At 41.1% G+C, this 19698-nt stretch overlaps 2 protein-coding genes across 4 annotated transcripts in view; one reads left to right on the forward strand and one right to left on the reverse strand.

Annotated features, from left to right (window-relative positions):
- Window positions 1-7280, reverse strand: part of dhrs7cb (dehydrogenase/reductase (SDR family) member 7Cb) — a gene marked incomplete at its 3' end in the record, with an annotated part of 8633 nt that extends 1353 nt beyond the window's left edge. The window contains exons 1-5 of the mRNA XM_083635398.1: window positions 7167-7280; window positions 6005-6167; window positions 3508-3620; window positions 1626-1836; window positions 45-137 (exon numbers count right to left, since the gene is read on the reverse strand). Coding sequence (XP_083491524.1) covers window positions 45-137; window positions 1626-1836; window positions 3508-3620; window positions 6005-6164 — 577 coding nt within the window. The 5' untranslated portion in view covers window positions 6165-6167; window positions 7167-7280. The remainder of the gene's footprint in view (window positions 1-44; window positions 138-1625; window positions 1837-3507; window positions 3621-6004; window positions 6168-7166) is intronic.
- Window positions 7281-8613: 1333 nt separating this feature from the next.
- Window positions 8614-19698, forward strand: part of LOC310774390 (myosin phosphatase Rho interacting protein) — a 102151-nt gene continuing 91066 nt past the window's right edge. For all 3 annotated transcript variants that reach the window (XM_083634455.1, XM_083634454.1, XM_083634456.1), the window contains exon 1: window positions 8614-9169. In XM_083634455.1, coding sequence (XP_083490581.1) covers window positions 9047-9169 — 123 coding nt within the window. In that variant the 5' untranslated portion in view covers window positions 8614-9046. The remainder of the gene's footprint in view (window positions 9170-19698) is intronic.

The raw sequence follows: 19698 nt of genomic DNA on the forward strand, positions 1-19698 counted from the left end.
GTAGGCTGTTAGTATATCTAATAGTGTGATAAAAGAAAACTCACAGGAACTTCTGAATGGGATGGCCAGTCTGCTCTGGATGCTGTTGACCAGCAGGATGTGTCCCGATCGTCTTGACATCATTGTCGGAAGTACACCTGTGTCACATGATTTGTTTGTGAGATTAGCAAACAGATAAAACAGCCCGTCCTCACAAGGAAAACAACAACATTGGTTGAATTTAAAGGTGGTTTAAACAACCGATGTTTACGAATGCGACCTCTTGCGTGAGTAAGTGCATGTGTGCTTTGCATACGCCAGAGTCAGGAGCTGTAACAGGAAGTAGCAGCGACCTCTGGTGTCAATGCAGTCTGATATTGAAATAGTTTGCTACCTCGCTCACAAGTAACATCCTCTTTCAACTTCCTCGGTTTGCCCCCCGATGTCATTTTCCGTTTTTAACGGGGAACCCAAACATAACCTTGACCTTAAGTTAAGTAAGTACAATTTACACTTTGCACTCCAATCAAAATGCTCCACAAATCTCTCTCTCTATCTGTACTCAACAACTATTCTCCACACTCGCTAAGGCCCAGCATGGTGTGCAACAACCCCTTTTATAAACTTTGGCTGGCATTTTCAGGATGTATGGAACTGCATAGGTATGTGAGAAGAGATGAGGAATTAGTCAGATTTACAGTAAATGTCAGGACTTTGATGTGGATTCATCAAGAACACAGCTAATTTCCAATATATATTGATTTTCAGCAGGAAAAAGTGTTGAGTATCTCGCCCAATTATACTCTACGTATACAGAGCCTTCTGTCCGTACTCTGCGTTCATTTTGTGCGTTTTCTGTCCGTCCCCTGAAAGCTTACGGATATGAATGAAACGGAGCAGAACCACACACACACTTGTACATTTGACTCTCTACTGCCCACTGGTGGATGTATTGCTTAACATGATACCAACATGAAAGACGCATGGAAGTATGTGGGCAGTGACGATTACACCGTTTGAAACGGAGTCGGACGCATTTATTTTCATATGAAAATGGAGTACAAATGAGCCTTTAGTCGCTTAAACCTTAACCAAGTTGTATTAATCGCCTAACCTTAACCAAGGTAGGTGCAATGCACTTGTCACTTTGTCTGTATTGTAAATCACATTGTATTGTATTGTATTTGTGGACAGTATATACACTTGAGTGTATAGCCCTGTATAGCTGTTGTGTTGTGTAGCCTACAAAGTTATGTAGGTTTACACCTTTTTTCTTTTGTCGGTCTGTGTGACCATGTCCTTGTGTGTTTAGGCAGAGGTGCTCCGAGCATAAGAATTTCATTGTATTTATACATATGACAATAAAGATGAACTTGAAGTTGTATTAATCGCCTAACCTTAACCAAGTTGTATTAATCGCCTAACCTTAATCAAGTAGTTTTAGTTGCCTAAACATAACAGACGTTTAAACATAACCGACATGACATTTGGTTTTCAAATTAACCAACACAAGGTGTATCACCTGCATGCACTGTTTCGCTCATATGTCGTTTGGAAATCAAATTATTCTGTCGTTTCGGTATGAGGACATTAATAAAGAACACAATGTCATCATTTGATGGCGTTGGCACTGGCGTCTGCCCTACCTTTGGCCAGAGAGCTGGGGCCGAAGTAGTTGATATCCATAATGTTCCTGTCCAGCTCCAGGGAGACGTTCTGCACCGCGGCCTTCAGCTTCATACTGCTGTTACACAGCAGGACATCCACATAGCCGTAACACTCCAGCACCTCGGCCACCACCTCCTCCATGCTGTCCATGTCACTGAAGTCCAGGATTACCAGCTTGGGGGTGAACGTCTATGACACAGGAGGTCTAGTAACTCAGTGCTTCTCAAAGTGGGGTCTAGGGACCCCCAGGTTTTCTTGAGGGGGTTCCGGTCCCCAGCAGAAATGTGAATTTGTTTTCTTTTTTAAATCGCTTTATTCTTTTTTTGTGCAAATACAGAAATAAACAGTTGTGTCCATAGTGCAACGTTTGTAAAAAAAAATCCCAATCAACAATCAACAAGCCCAAACCCAAAGAAGAAGAAGAATATAAAAGCAAGATTGTCTGTCACATGTGTAGAGGTGACTGCAAAGGACCGATTGTGCATATGAATGCATGTCCATCGTTCACACTATGAACGATGAATTTACCTCAAAGATTTATGTCAGCTGGATAAATGCTATTCTGCAAATAAAAAGTTGAGTTACCCTCCACTACATTCCTGATTACATGCTATGCAGAGCTATGATAACTTATAATCCAGTGTTTCTTAACATTTTTGACTTGTGACCCCTTAATAAAATAAAGAGAGATCAACCAACCAATGGTTATCCCTTTTCAGGGTGTTTCATTTGATTTATTATCAGAGAAGGCAGAGAGGCCAAAAACCTATACATTTCACAAGAAAAAGCCAGAAAAAAGGAAAATCCGAAAAAAGAAATAGTATAGTATAGCAGAAATGTTTTTTTCCTATTTCATAAATCATCTCGCAACCTCCCAAAATTTTCTCCCCATACCTTCAGGTTGACAAATGCTGTTCTATTCAATCCTATTTGTTGGCTACACCCATAATCAATGACCATGAGTTTGCGTGTTTGCTTGTTAGAGAATAGTGTTATCTATGAGTCTGTTGTGATTACATTTGTTTTCCGTAGACACACATCTGGTTTTGTCTGTCTGTGAGTAGGAGATACTCTGAGGACAGTGTGCTGTCAGGGAGGATATCCTGCTATTGTTGGCCAGAGGAGGAAGTGCTGATCTGTACCGCAGTAGAGCAGAGAATAGCAGACAGAACCTGCTCTACTCTTTCTAAAAACCCTCCATGTCATGTCTGTGTCCTAACCACCATCTGAGGGATTTTGATTAATACATATGGATCAAAGAAAACCACAATTAGATATATAATGTGATCGATTGGGTAAGAGATAGTAACAGTTAGGGCCGAGAAAATGGACAAAATCAAATATCTTTTTTTTTTTTACCAATAATTTACCAATAATAACGATATTGCAACAATATTGTAGGGCTGACTATTGGTGCTTTCACAAAATATTTACACATTGAGAATTTTGATAAATAATCATCAGTAATGTGGATATAATGTGTAAGATGACAGCTAGAACGGTCTGGTAAGTTCATAAAATTACATCATTTTAGTGTAAAGCAGCCTTTAAAAGCAGGTCAAGACAACAGTTATGACATCACAATGTTACGATATCCAAAATAAAGAGATGATATCTTTCTCATGTCACAATATCCATATGATATTGACATATTGCCAAGTAGCAGTGTTTACTGAAGCAACTATAGAGCAACAATGTGCTTCTCAGTTGAGGAGTTTGCCAAAGGATGACTCATCTCTTCAAAGAGCAGTAATTATTTTAGTTTGGAATGGTTTATTTACAATTTGGCATGTCTATGAAGTTGCGTACTGAAGCTTTTGCCAGTATGCGTCATACTTTATATTTACTGCATTCCCTCACCTCCCTGGGGTCAGCGTCGCTGGTCAGAGAGTCGTACAGAGACTCCAGCTTATCCCAGCTCATCCCGCACAGAACCAGCCTGGCACCTCCCTTGTGGAAGAGGTGGGCGCACTCTGGATGGCACAGTGGGGAGAGGAGGAGATTGAAATCATTATGATAACTTTGTTGTCCAGTTTAGACATCTGAAGACATCGATCCTATCACTAGAATTTAAGTGATTTCTTGACCATACAAATGAGGTGGGGACTCAAGTCACATGACTCACTCTTCTACACATTTATGTCTCCTGACTTGGATTCAGACTTGAGTCACAAGTTGAATTGCTTGATGCATGAAGAAACAGCTTGAGACTTGACTTGGGTTCTGGAGACTTGGAACTTGACTCTGACTTTGATGACTTGAAAAGGATTGTATAAAGTCTTGACTTGAGTGAGATCTTGTGTTTGTGTAAATGACTTACATTGCAAGTGATGAGATATTTCAAGCCGATGACTGAATTTAAATTATCTTTTCTGAATTTGTATGGATACTGGAGTCTTGATTTGGTCTGATTTGACTTGCTGTTCTACATTTACCCTTCGTTCGCACCATACGCCAAAGCCACGCTCAAGCCACGCAGTTTCATTTCGAACCAGAACCTCATTCCAGAACCCAAGTTTCGGCGTTTTTTTTTTTTTGTGTGTGTGGTTTTCCCCCCAATTTTTAGAGAACAATATACAAACAAGACAAACAGGCTCAGACACAGGAAATGAAAGGGGACAAAAACAAACATACATCAACATTGCAACATGGCGCTATCAGCCACATAAGGTGCTTATATGTTTGTTAAAAAAAAGTGCATGGGATCCCACGCAAAGGGTCCATGAGATACCAGCTGGGCGAGCCATCCGTCACCCCTAACCTTAGTTACTGGTCATTCTTAAAGTGTAACTTGCCCTCAAAACACTTTTTTTCAGCTTTTAACCAATATATATGACTTTGGGTGTGGTGTGCGAAGAATTCTGGTCAAAATTTCCACATTTGAGACCAAACTGTTACCATTGTACCATTTGTATCATTTTCAGCAGCATAAGTTCCCTCTATGGGTTCAAACCTGCTTTTTTTTATGCCCTCAAATGAATGGGAGATTTGGTACATCGTGACGTCACGGTGGGGTTAGCGCGTGCCCCACTCATGTGAAAAATAGTTTTTTTTCCCCCATGTGACCTACTGTAGTTCACGCGGGGCAAGCCCTTTAAGAGCAATGCATCCATGGGTAATGCCTACTGTGGCTAATATTAGCCGCTAGTTAGTTATGTTACATGGCAGTAAAACGCCACTGAATGACCAAATTGATATAACTTTTAACTATTTCGAGTAACACTGTTTCCATACGGATCACCAGCGTTAGTTTGTTGTTTATAACGTGGCTATATTCATAACGTTTTCTTTGATATCTATCTCAGATACACTGAAAATACTGGGAGGCGGGCCAAAGCATCTCTGTCAATGATTTGATTTGACAGTTCTGGGCACTGGCTTTGGCGTTGGCCAATCCAGGCGTGTTCCACCCCCAATCGAATCGACAAAGCGAGTGGGTTTCAGGACGAAACAGTCTCGAGCCATTTACGTTATCTTTAGAGCAATATTCCTGGAATGCAAGTTTAACTAAACAGTTACATGTCCTCTGCATTCTACATCAAATTAAGACATTACCGGTTGTTTTATTTTATATGTTACATACTTATTGGCCAAGTTATGTTAGTTTATGGGGGAGGAATTCTGCCAGCTAAAGAATCAAGTATAGGTGGCCATCTTGCCTGCACAGAGTTTTCAAATCAAGTAGAATACCGTTTTGCAAGAAATCTGGGGGGGTCAGTCCCCCTTTAACCTTGTCGAAGTAGGCCAAAAACGGGTCCCAGATAGTTGAGAACCTTGCAAGCGTGTTGGTTCTCAGGGACCTGAATCTCTCCATCTGTACAACAGAGATCAAGTCCATCAGCCACACCTGAAAAGAAGGTGAAGAGGAGGACTTCCATTCCTTCAGAATGAGTCTTTTGGCGACTGTTGTCCCTAATGTCAGAGATTGTTGCACAGCTGTAGGGAAGTTCAGAGAGGACTCCGAGCAGCCGAAGATGGTGAGTTCTGCCTCCGGTTGTAGGGTTATTTTATAGAGTACCAGTTCGTACACTCCGGGTGCTCCGGTTTCCTGCCACAGTCTAAAGATATGCAGTGTTATATAGTATCGTAATGTAACCTAGTAAATGTATAGTATGTACTGTATGTATATGTATATAATGTGAACAGGGCACTCCTGAAAAAGAGAGCATTGCTCTCAGTGAGGCTCCCTTGTATAAATAAAGGGTAATAAATAGATACATAAACACATAAATAAATATATATAAATAAATAATAAGACAGATAGACAGATAGACAGACAGATGGACAGACCGAACCACAAATCATCTTTGTCAGAGGTAATGAGTTCAACTTGTAAAAGAAAAGTGGCATCATTTACCGCTCCCCACCCCTGACACAGCGTCCGTGATCACCACCACCTTGTTCCGCACCAGGGACTTGGACATGAACTGGGTGACCTCATTGTAGATGTAGTACAACCCTGCTGCCACCACTATCAGCAGGGGCAGCAGCACGCATGCGGGCAGACTCAGAGACATGATCTGGAAGGCAGAGAGAGAGAGAGAGAGAGAGAGAGAGAGAGCAGGATCATGTTTTAGCTCTTCCAAGGCATGGGCACACTTATACAGTAGCGTCAACTGATACTAAATCACACAAAAAATAGTTGTGTGATTTATAAAAAATGCAAGGATGTATATCAGTGGGATCTGTGTGCAAGACAATAACCTTCCACAATAGTGGAATCAACCTCAGGCTATGAAACAATACAGTTTCCTCTGTCATGTGTCAAGGAAGGGTGACATCAGAGTAAATATAGGTCACGTTTCAACCTAGGAAGTTTTTCCATTTCATGTATTGTTTATTTGTGTAGGGACAGATACATATACCGGTACATAGAACATTTAGCACGAAACGCTCTGAGTTTTTTTTTTTACATTTTTTACAGGAAAGCATATGAGACATTTGCACAAAGACATTGGATCTGAAGCGTTATTTGCTTTCTACATCAAATGTATATTTATACAGGTGACAAATTAAATTTTTCCTCATTGTGTGTGCCGTACCCCAGAGGGAAGCGCTTGCTAACACACTTACCATGTAAAGTGTGTCTGAGGAGAACAGCTAAATATATGCTGCACAGAAATGCCCTGCACTGTCACCTCCAGGATATTGTCACAGGATACCCTTGTGGGGGGGGGGGGGGGGGGCAACCAGGGAGGTTCACATTTATAAGCAATGGATGACCTTACTTGCCCTACTTTAACTTGGGAAAAACACCTTGAAGGAAGCTATAAACCATAATCAACATCAGAAATGTGATGACGCTGACATCCATGGATCGCAGTGGGTTAGTCTGAGAGCTATAACAACCACACAACAGTCTCTCTCTCTCTCTCTCTCTCTCTCTGTCTCTCTCTCTATCACACACACACACACACACACACACACACACACACACACACACACACACACACACACACACACACACACACACACACAACACACACATCTGTAATCTGTGTTATTCTTGGTTCACTTACAGCAGGACAAGGGGCTAATCCTTCAGAGGGTGGCTGGCTGTGTTCTGCGGGTTTAGTGAGGTAACAGAGCCTTCTCCTCCCTGTGTCCCTCGTCCATTCACACAGCTCTGTCCCTTCTTCTCTCTCTCTCTCTGTCTGTCTGTCCGTGACCGTCCAACCCGATGTCCACTGCAACCCACTGCTTATAATAGCCGGTGCTTGTGTCAGCCATTAATACACTCATGTGGTGTGTAGAATCTGAGGCATGCCAACAAGGGGGCATATGCCCCCTTGTTGCCAGCGTGAAGGGATGGAGGACAAAACGAGTGGCAACAACTAACCCAGGATATGTCTCAGACTGTACTTTAAGTTGATTGCATTGTATTGCTATTTTAAACTCAGCACCTTGTTTAAATATTGACCTTGGGCAATGTAGGCCTACTGTACTGTAATTAATTAATTCATTATTTTCTAAGTGGCAATTATTGATCAAACTTGAATAGCCTATGCTTATAGCTCCTCGACAACCTTGATTAAAATAGCTTTTGATTACAAACAATAGAAAGCTGTGGTGTGTGTGTGTGTGTGTGTGTGTGTGTGTGTGTGTGTGTGTGTGTGTGTGTGTGTGTGTGTGCGCGCGCGCGCGCGCGCGTGCGTGTAGGCCCTCTTATTGATGTAGATAGATGGTGTAGGCCTACACCATCTAGGCTAATGCATAAAGGGAACGGAGTTTATCTTCACCCTTGTTGTAGTTCAAATGTTGGCTGACTTTCTGAGAGAATTAATCAGAATTCCCAATTTATAAACAACTATGTTTCGTTTCGTTTCAATTCAATTAATTCAATTCAAATGAGGTGCTATTACAGTATAAACATTAACAGAGGACTAGCGGTAATCAAAGAAACATCAATGACAATCCGTTATCACACTAATAAACAATCATTCAGTACAATGGCCTAAGATTCAATAACCATGCTTTTTCCGTGGGCGGCGATAGTGAGCTGCTCTTATCGCGAGATCCTGTAGAATCCCAGCAGCAATGTGTGATCTCTCGCCTCCTCCGTTCTTTGGGAGAAGAAAATAAACCCACCAGTACAGGCACTGCTGCTAACCGAGCTAGTTATAGAATCAAACCCGAAATACCCATTTTAGCATCTCTGGATTGGCAAGAGGTGCTTTCTCTGCATGCTGCGTCTTTAACTGGGAGAGAAGCACGGGGACTCATTGGATTTTTGGACCCCTCTGTTTTTTTTAAAGTCGAGTTGAAGAAGCTAGCCAGGAGAGGATCCCATTTGCTAGGCTGCGAGCTAGCTGGGCTAACCCAAGCTAGCAAAGGAGTACTGGGTAAACTTCGCCTGGACTGACTGCTGCGACTGGGATAGTAGCCTGCTAGCTGTCTGGCAAGCTTTCGTTTGGCTTTTATCCTTCAGATGGGCGTATGTTGTCGCTTAATGGACACTATCGCCTCGGAGCTTGAGGCCGATAACTGGGTGCAAATGTTGTTTTTGTGGCTTGCGCCATCACGTTATTGATTTGGAAATCCACTGGCGGTTATTAGCCATCTCTCGCCATTCGGCTTTGTGGGTGCAGGCAGGCCGTCATCACTGGCTGAGTGATGAGTAGGCTGCCTGGATGGATGGCAGCTAATCATTTATTGGGAAGTGGTAACGTTAATTGGATACAACTAAACAGACAACATAAGCGTCGGATTTGAACCGTGTTCCCACACACGATTAAATTAAAAGCATGTATTTTTGTTTGATAATGTGTCGGAGTGTGCCCTTTACGAAGTTTGGATAACGTTAGAAGAGACGGACAATAGAATAACAGGATTACTACTCCACTGTTGGTAAAGTGCTCAAGAGGAAATCCGAGTGACTTTGACTTTGAAGTGAAATACAATGTCTGCCGCAAAAGAAAACTCCTGTAGGAAATTCCAGGCGAACATCTTTAACAAAAGTAAATGTCAGAACTGCTTCAAACCACGGGAGTTGCATCTCTTGACGGACCAGGATTTGACCCAGGTAAGATGGATATAGTAACAACTGCGGTGAAGTCAGCCTACTCTCGCTGTTGCCTCGTCAAGCCAGCCGCTCCTACATTTCAAGGGCGCCCTTATTGCAGACCTTACGGTAAATACACCGCGCGTTGACCAACTTCAGGGTTTCAAAATAAAATGTCAGGTTTTTGAAAGGCAATAACAGAGATGTGTCGAATTGTCGATGATTTTACCAGCCAGCCAGTGTATTCTACACTGATTTTGAGTCATTAGGTCACATGACCTGGAAGGTATTCAGCCGAAAATGCTTATTTTTCGATAAAGAAAATAATATGAAATATATGGAGTAGTAAACTCCAATAAAAATAGGTGTGTCCTAACCAGGCTGTGCAGTAATGCCATTCTACATTGATTTTGAGTCATTAGGTCATATGACCTGGGAGTTATTGAGCCGAAAAGCCACATTTTTCCATAAAAAAATGAATTATGAAATTTTGGGAGTATTAAACTCCAATAAAAAAGGTGTGTTCTAACCAGGCAGTCTAGTAATATGATTCTACATTGATTTTGAGTCATTCGGTCACATGACCTGGGAGTTATTGAGCCGAAAAGGCGATTTTTTTCAGAAAATGCATGTTTCCATAAAGAAATTAATCATGAAATATGGGGAGTATTAAACTCCAATAAAAAAGGTGTGTCCTAACCAGGCAGTCTAGTAATATGATTCTACATTGATTTTGAGTCATTCGGTCACATGACCTGGGAGTTATTGAGCCGAAAAGCCACATTTTTCCATAAAAAAATGAATTATGAAATTTGGGGAGTATTAAACTCCAATAAAAAAAGGTGTGTCCTAACCAGGCAGTGTAGTAATGTCATTCTACATTGATTTTGAGTCATTCGGTCACATGACCTGGGAGTTATTGAGCCGAAAAGGCGAATTTTTCAGAAAATGCATGTTTCCATAAAGAAATGAATCATGAAATATGGGGAGTATTAAACTCCAATAAAAAAAGGTGTGTCCTAACCAGGCAGTGTAGTAATGTCATTCTACATTGATTTTGAGTCATTCGGTCACATGACCTGGGAGTTATTGAGCCGAAAAGGCGAATTTTTCAGAAAATGCATGTTTCCATAAAGAAATTAATCATGAAATATGGGGAGTATTAAACTCCAATAAAAAAAGGTGTGTCCTAACCAGGCAGTGTAGTAATGTCATTCTACATTGATTTTGAGTCATTCGGTCACATGACCTGGGAGTTATTGAGCCGAAAAGGCGAATTTTTCAGAAAATGCTTGTTTCCATAAAGAAATTAATCATGAAATATGGGGAGTATTAAACTCCAATAAAAAAAGGTGTGTCCTAACCAGGCAGTGTAGTAATGTCATTCTACATTGACTTTGAGTCATTAGGTCATATGACCTGGGAGTTATTGAGCCGAAAAGCCACATTTTTCCATAAAAAAATGAATTATGAAATTTGGGGAGTATTAAACTCCAATAAAAAAAGGTGTGTCCTAACCAGGCAGTGTAGTAATGTCATTCTACATTGACTTTGAGTCATTAGCTCATATGACCTGGGAGTTATTGAGCCGAAAATGCTAATCTTTCCATAAAGAAATCCATATAAAATATAGGAAGTGTTAAACTCCAATAAAAATAGCTGTGTCCTAACCAGGCAGTGTAGTAATGTGACTCTACACTGATTTTGAGTCATTAGGTCATATGACCTGGGAGTTATTGAGCCAAAAAGGCAAATTTTTCAGAAAATGCATGTTTCCATAAAGAAATGAATTATGAAATATGGGGAGTATTAAACTCCAATGAAAAAAGGTGTGTCCTAACCAGGCAGTGTAGTAATGTCATTCTACATTGACTTTGAGTCATTAGGTCATATGACCTGGGAGTTATTGAGCCAAAAAGGCTCACTTTTCTGAAAATGCGTATTTTTCCATAAAAAATATAATATGAGGAGTATTAACTATTTTCTTAGAAGGGAAGGCAGAAGATTCTAGGGCTGATATCTCCAAAACCCATACAACTATTGACAGGGAAAAGAAATTAACATCACACCAGCTCATTTTATACAATTAGCTAGTTAAAGTGCTACTATACATTTTCAGTTAGCATACACTTTAATAGATTTAATAGATGCATAGACACATTTCACTGGTGACTTCTAGCCTACATTTTATAATTCATCTTGACCATCTTGAAACAGCTCACAACGCTAGGTTAAGGCCTCGCTGTCACAGGCTATGTGGTAATCAAAACATACAGAAGTGCGTATGCCCTGCTTTATTGTCATAACAATCTACTTCTTTAATAATAACTGCATTCATAGTTATACAGATCATCTCTCAGTCACAGGTCAAAATAACCTCATGTCTCATCACATTGCCCTGTGTACAGCGCCATCTTAGAATAACAAATGTAATCTCTGATCTGGGCACTATCGTAACAGAATAACAAAATGTAATCTCTGTTCAACTGAATCACTATAAATGTGTAGGACTGGCTGGTCCTTTTCATGTAAGCCTGTATGTCCACCCGTGGTATGTACAGGAGTGCATCTCCTTGGCCAGGATCTCTGTTTCAACTGAATATATGTCATATCATAGACTCAGCCCTCAGTCTTAATCCGTTTCACTCCTGTAAGACTGAGAATATTACTATTTAAATCTTTGCATAACGTTAGGTGGCGCTGTTGGAAGCCTTGCATCGGAGAACCAATCATGAGTGTTGTGGGCGGGCCTGCTTTCTGTGGGCAGTTCTCATGCAGAACCGGTGTCTCGCAAAACATCGCAGCGTTTGCGGAGAAACATATTAATCACTTAGAAACAAACATAACCTGTTAATAGGACGTGTTTCATCCGGCCCTGGCGGCTAGAGGTCTTTTCCCCAGCGATAAACCCGACTCCCGAGGCTAACGTTACTGAGCCTGCTGATGACTCACAGTAGCAAGCGGACCACTTCCGGGTAGGAAACATTATTGTAAAATAAACAACAGCTATAAATTTTGTTTGGAGCATATCAGCTTCATGCTCTGTGTTAGGACTATGATAAATGGCATTGCCGCTACCAAATAAAATTCTAATAATAAATGTAGGCGTGTCTGCTGCGTGCCGTTCTCGCCGGGCTCTGACAGACAGTTTCTGACAATGAAATTCCCAGACGTTTGGTGGCGCAGCTCACCAAACGTCTGGGAGCCGAGACTAGTCATATCACAAAACTTCTTTTGACTCCGGCTCCCTTTTACTCAAGACTTCCATTTTTGAGTGTTTTGCTGTTCATGATTAATTTCTTTATGGAAACATGCATTTTCTGAAAAATTCGCCTTTTCGGCTCAATAACTCCCAGGTCATGTGACCGAATGACTCAAAATCAATGTAGAATCATATTACTAGACTGCCTGGTTAGGACACACCTTTTTCTATTGGAGTTTAATACTCCCCAAATTTCATTTTAATTTTTTTATGGAAAAATGTGGCTTTTCGGCTCAATAACTCCCAGGTCATATGACCTAATGACTCAAAGTCAATGTAGAATGACATTACTACACTGCCTGGTTAGGACACACCTTTTTTTATTGGAGTTTAATACTCCCCATATTTCATGATTAATTTCTTTATGGAAACATGCATTTTCTGAAAAATTCGCCTTTTCGGCTCAATAACTCCCAGGTCATGTGACCGAATGACTCAAAGTCAATGTAGAATGACATTACTACACTGCCTGGTTAGGACACACCTTATTTTATTGGAGTTTAATACTCCCCATATTTCATGATTAATTTCTTTATGGAAACATGCATTTTCTGAAAAATTCGCCTTTTCGGCTCAATAACTCCCAGGTCATGTGACCGAATGACTCAAAGTCAATGTAGAATGACATTACTACACTGCCTGGTTAGGACACACCTTTTTTTATTGGAGTTTAATACTCCCCATATTTCACGATTAATTTCTTTATGGAAACATGCATTTTCTGAAAAATTCGCCTTTTCGGCTCAATAACTCCCAGGTCATGTGACCGAATGACTCAAAGTCAATGTAGAATGACATTACTACACTGCCTGGTTAGGACACACCTTTTTTTATTGGAGTTTAATACTCCCCAAATTTCATAATTCATTTTTTTATGGAGAAATGTGGCTTTTCGGCTCAATAACTCCCAGGTCATGTGACCGAATGACTCAAAATCAATGTAGAATCATATTACTAGACTGCCTGGTTAGGACACACCTTTTTTTATTGGAGTTTAATACTCCCCAAATTTCATAATTCATTTTTTTATGGAAAAATGTGGCTTTTCGGCTCAATAACTCCCAGGTCATATGACCTAATGACTCAAAGTCAATGTAGAATGACATTACTACACTGCCTGGTTAGGACACACCTTTTTTTATTGGAGTTTAATACTCCCCATATTTCATGATTAATTTCTTTATGGAAACATGCATTTTCTGAAAAATTCGCCTTTTCGGCTCAATAACTCCCAGGTCATGTGACCGAATGACTCAAAGTCAATGTAGAATGACATTACTACACTGCCTGGTTAGGACACACCTTTTTTTATTGGAGTTTAATACTCCCCAAATTTCATAATTCATTTTTTTATGGAGAAATGTGGCTTTTCGGCTCAATAACTCCCAGGTCATGTGACCGAATGACTCAAAATCAATGTAGAATCATATTACTAGACTGCCTGGTTAGGACACACCTTTTTTCATTGGAGTTTAATACTCCCCAAATTTCATGATTAATTTCTTTATGGAAACATGCATTTTCTGAAAAATTTGCCTTTTCGGCTCAATAACTCCCAGGTCATATGACCTAATGACTCAAAATCAGTGTAGAGTCACATTACTACACTGCCTGGTTAGGACACAGCTATTTTTATTGGAGTTTAATACTTCCTATATTTTATATGGATTTTTTTATGGAAAAATTAGCATTTTCGGCTCAATAACTCCCCGGTCATATGACCTAATGACTCAAAATCAATGTAGAATGGCATTACTGCACAGCCTGGTTAGGACACACCTATTTTTATTGGAGTTTTATACTCCATATATTTCATATTATTTTCTTTATCGAAAAATAAGCATTTTCGGCTGAATACCTTCCAGGTCATGTGACCTAATGACTCAAAATCAGTGTAGAATACACTGGCTGGCTGGTAAAATCATCGACAATTCGACACATCTCTGTTATTGCCTTTCAAAAACCTGACATTTTATTTTGAAACCCTGAAGTTGGTCAACGCGCGGTGTATTTACCGTAAGGTCTGCAATAAGGGCGCCCTTGAAATGTAGGAGCGGCTGGCTTGACGAGGCAACAGCGAGAGTAGGCTGACTTCACCGCAGTTAGTAACAATATTGTTTCCACTTGTGCTGCCTAATTCCTTGTATCGTTAAACCCCCTGTCTGTCACTAACAAAACAAGACAAATCATTACAAGTTGCAGAACTGCTATTCCTGCCAAACCGTCAAAAATAATAATTGGCTGGTAGCAAAGTGACTAGCTTGTCTAGTTCATGAGAGAATGTAGGCTGACAACAACTACAGCTTGTGTCTTGTAATGCCTTGTTTCTTTCATCTGTTACTAATGTTACAAATTGAAGCAGCGCCGCTGCTGGCCATTTGAGTGCCCTAAGCGTAATTTTTTCGTGGTGTCCCCGTTCCAAGAAAAACTCACAAATGCAATCTTATATCAGCAGCATTGGTGTTACATTAGAAAACCAAAACTATGAAATAACAGATATAGAACTAATTATAAAACAGTTAAAGAAAAAGCAGGACAAAACCTTCTTAAAAAAAATTGCAGTCCTTTTTCGTCAAAAAAATAAATATTTTAATAGAGAAATTAAAGGATGGCTTTACCGGTAATCAACCCACTTTGTATCATTAATAATCTCGGTAATATAGGATGAATCAGCGTGACGTCACTGCCACCCAAAAATGCGTAACCCTGCGGCAGTTACAGTAACTAGTATGAGTTGTGCCAAACAAATGTTAATATCTCAAAAAGTATACATCGCATCGCTTATACTTTGACATTCTGAGTGAGAGCAGAATTAGCTCAAGAGTTTGATGTATAATATAATATATACCGTACATGTCGTGTTAAAGTTGTGTGAACTGTCGCAGTTTTTAAATTGTAAACACCGTCACCCGGCTAGAGTCAGACGCTCAAACTCAGGCGTAGGGTTCCATTGCCGTTGCCACCCAGTAACGTGGTTTGTTTACCAAAATGCTGTTCAGCTGATCTCTCGTATAAGCACATGGGCAGTGATTACCTTTTCTCTCTGTTTTCCTCACGCAAGATCTCCCATTTCATCCTCTGGCAAAGCGCTCCGTTGTGACCACACACTCCGTTTTACGTCACAATGGAGCTGCGGAAGTGTTGCTGGAGAGGCAGAATCTGCTGCAAGGGCGGCTGCTATTGTTTATTTTCATTTTTTAAGTATGTGCACAGAGCCCAAGCCTTAATGACTTGCAACTGGTGAGGGCAGAGTTTCTGCAGGCAGCAGCAGGAGCATTTTTCTCCGTGAAGTAAACAGAGAGAGAAGGTAAAACACTGCCCATGTGCTTACATTACTGAGATTATATATGATACAAAGTGGGTTGATTACCGATAAAGCCATCTTTTAAGTGCTGCAGTGTGATACAGCAGTGTGATACAGCACATTCTCCATGAAAATGTGTTAAAATGTGTGCATTATTAGGGCAGTATGCCCTTGTATGACACTGTTGATGTTTATTATTTAGTTTATCTAACTTCATTTTTATTTTATTTTAACACAATCTTGTGGTTTTAATGTGAACATTGTTCACTGTTTTGTTGTGTGCAGTGTAATACTGCATTACATTTGTTTTGTATTTTCTGTATGTTGCAGGGACCCCAGGAAGAATAGTCTGAGTAGTCAGACTAATGGGGATCCATAATAAACAATAAACAATGTAAGATGGGTCAGACTGCAAAGTTAAGCCCCTTTCAGACATGCCTTGGAACTCTGCTGCAGTTACCGTGAGGGGACCTGGGTGGCAGTGTTTTATTAACACAATTTGGAGAGCTATGCGCGCTCCCGAGACCCTACGATCCGCCTCTGATCCCGCCTCTGATCGTAGCCTAGTATCAGGGGCGACTCAGTCCCCCTCTCCTCCAGAGTGCTGTAGAACACAAAATCCAAGCAGTGTCAAATCAGTCAGTATACAGGGTAGCCCCGTTATGACTCTTTCTGTGTAGACTATGCTACCCTACAAGAGTCCCGTATGCATACATAGACTTGCCTGCGACTCTCGCTCCAAAGCTGTCTAAATCAGCGATATTTACAAGTGTCACAGAAACATTTCAAAGCCACATACTTGAGCAGAAGGGTTCATTGCTTCTCGACGGAGGGGTTTGAAACCTTGATGCTGCTCATAAATGCCTCTTTTTATCCGAATTCGGTGCTGGTGATATAATTTTTTACCGAGCTTTCGACCAGAGTGTGACGGCTGGGAGCTCTAACCCGGAAAAATACTGCGGTTTTCTAGAAAGTGATAGCTATTTTAGTTTTGCCACAGTTGGCTGCCTGTGATCCATGGTGTCACCCCCCCCTCAGCTATTATTTTGACATGCAGATGAGTGTGGCAGCACCATGACACTGTGGAGATTGCGTTGACTCTCTCGCTCTCTCAGATCATTAGTTTAGTCTCTGTTGTATCCTGTAATTGATCCCAGGCGATGAGGTTCAGATGGGCCCTTGAACATGGCTTAAGAGCCAAACGGCAACGTCAGCATCCTCTTCACGTGTGTGTGTGTGTGTGTGTGTGTGTGTGTGTGTGTGTGTGTGTGTGTGTGTGTGTGTGTGTGTGTGTGTGTGTGCATAGTATGGGCGCCGGCGCACGCTTGCTTGGTTTTCTCCTGTCTATTACTTGCTTAGAGTTTATTGCAGCCAGGTTGACCCTTTCCAATGCTACACTCCCGAGTCAGGAGGATAGGCGTGGTCTTAAGGTGACATCACTTCCTCTAATCCCCCCGTGACCCCGCCCACACTCTCTCCAGAAGCCTCAGTGACGACACCCGTCCATGGAAGGAAGCAGTGAGGCTCACTGCACCGGCTTTCATGGAAGATGTAGGATCGCTCTGTGTTTTCCGCAAGCTCAGAGAATGTCCAGCTAGCTGAAAGTAGTAGCCGGCTGGGGCCCCGGGAAAGGGGAAGACAATTTTGTACATTTTAAAGTAAAATCACGAATCTGGTGCACTTTGAGATAGGGATGGGTGGGAGTACTCGGGTACTCGAGTACTCGGGTACTCTAGTTAGGGATGGGCATTTTAAGTAATTTAAAGGGGGACTTACCCCCCAGATTTCTGGCAAAACGGTATTCTACTTGATTTGAAAATTCTGCAGGCAAGATGGCCGCCTATAGTCCCTGGTACCCTGGCAGAATTCCTAGCTCATAAACTAACTAATAACTTGGCCGATAAGTATGTAACATACAAAATAAAACAAACAGTAATGTCTTCATTTGATGTAGAATGCAGAGGACATTAGGGCTGCAGCTATCGATTATTTTAGTAATCAAGTATTCTACCGATTAATCCATCGAGTAATCGGATAAGAACTACTTTTGCGTTATTAACTTATAACGCAATTATATATTGCGTTATAACTTTTACAAGCTAAAAAAAAGCAGAAAAAACCGTTTATCCAATAATCAGCTTGACTAATTGGGCGTGACTTTTTGTATAACCGTGGTAATGCGATAATCGTAGCAGCCCTATGTCAGCGATCCAAACAACAGCGATCCAAACAACATCAACTCTGGGACAGTATTAGGGGGAACTTAGTTGCACAAGCAGTTTTTTTGTGATAAATTTTTTATTGATTTACATTTTTCCAACATACACAAAAACAAAACAAAACATATCCACCACAAACATCCACACACAAAAAAGACCGCCACCCACAAACTAGTAGGGGTGGGGCCAGCGGTATGAGTTTTTGACGGTATGATAACCCTGGACAAAAATACCGCGGTTTCACGGTATCGCGGTATTGCAGACCTTTATGTGTGGACCATCTGTGTTTTTACAATAGCCGAAATATTCCCATACAGCCGACGTCGTCTTTTTAGATGGGGGAAAGTTCAGGAGGATCCTTGCGTTCTCCTGCTTCAGCCATTATCACACACACGGTTGTAAACACAGTCAGGGACAGCTCCTCACTACTGTGCTCTAGTCTAGGTAGGCATGCAGCCATGCCAGGGGGAGCTGCACTCTGCAAGCGACCTGGGCACTTTGTTTTGGGGAAACAGCTGATACCGTGGGGAAGGTATGACGGCAAATCTTAGTGGTTTTGATACCGTGACGTTTTCAAACCGCGGTATACCTTCAAACAGTATACCGCTGCATCCCTAGGTGAGGGGGGGGGATTGATTCTTAGATGCATCGCGATGTGGACGATTTTTGAATCTATTCACAAATGTAAAAAATCAATTACATTATTTAAATTTTCTGGGAAAGGGAAGGTCAGATCGCGATTCTATAGGAATATATGTATTTTTTTTACACCTACCGGTAATCTAACGCCGCCACCCGTGAGTCTCTACTAGTTACGGTTGCGGAGATACGTCCGCCCTGCATGCAGAGCTACAATAGACAGAGTGCAGACAGAGTAGTATCAAGCTGTTCGTCGGCTAGCAGCTAGTGTTAGCACTTTTGCTTATCAAGTGTTGAACTTAGCTCCGGTGGAATCAATGGTGTCCAGCCTGTTATTTTGTTTCCTGTCGCATCATCAAGGTTCCGCTTCTGGCACCATGTTTATATGATGGATGTCCAGCAAGGTGATATGTTTTGACTCGTTCTTTATTGCAACTTAACATCAGTAAAGCTTTTGCTTCTTCTTCTTAATAAGCTCTCGTCACCAGGCTCTTAACGTCAGTGAAGCTTGTGCTTCTTCTTCTGCACTCTCCACTTTTACTGTAGCTTTGCTGCATGCTTGGAACCCTGACTGCCACTTGGTGGCTAACTCTTGTAACAGACGGCAGCATTTGTATTAATAAAAGATAATGGAAGTAAATGCATTTGTTTATTTTAATTATGGATCATAATACAAGGCAATTCCAAATGCATTTCATCTTAAAAGTAGCCACACAGTGAGAAAAAAAGTGAGAAAAAATAAGTCATGTATTGGGGGAAAAAAGTGACCCATCGATTCAAGATGCATCGATAATCATTTTATAATCGAATCGTGGCCCTCTGAATCGGAATCGTGACGTGTCTAGAGATTCCCACCCCTACAAACTAGGGTATCTATTACAATGGTAATAAGGACAGCAGGGGTAATCTGCTGTTCCCACAACGTTAGCATTTTGGCATGGAAAAAGCGCTGCCTGGAGCACTTATTGTGAGGAAATAAATGGACAGACCTTGATAGTGATCTGACGTTAGCTTAGCAGCTGTTAGCCTACCTCAGTAAACTCCGGTGGTTGGATGGTTAACGCTTTGTTCGAGTAGACAATTGTGGAAAAAGCGAAGGCTCATTTCCAATATATGTCCGGTATAA

The sequence above is a fragment of the Poromitra crassiceps genome (genome assembly GCF_964638095.1).
Source record: "Poromitra crassiceps genome assembly, chromosome: 4".
Lineage (NCBI taxonomy): Eukaryota > Metazoa > Chordata > Actinopteri > Beryciformes > Melamphaidae > Poromitra > Poromitra crassiceps.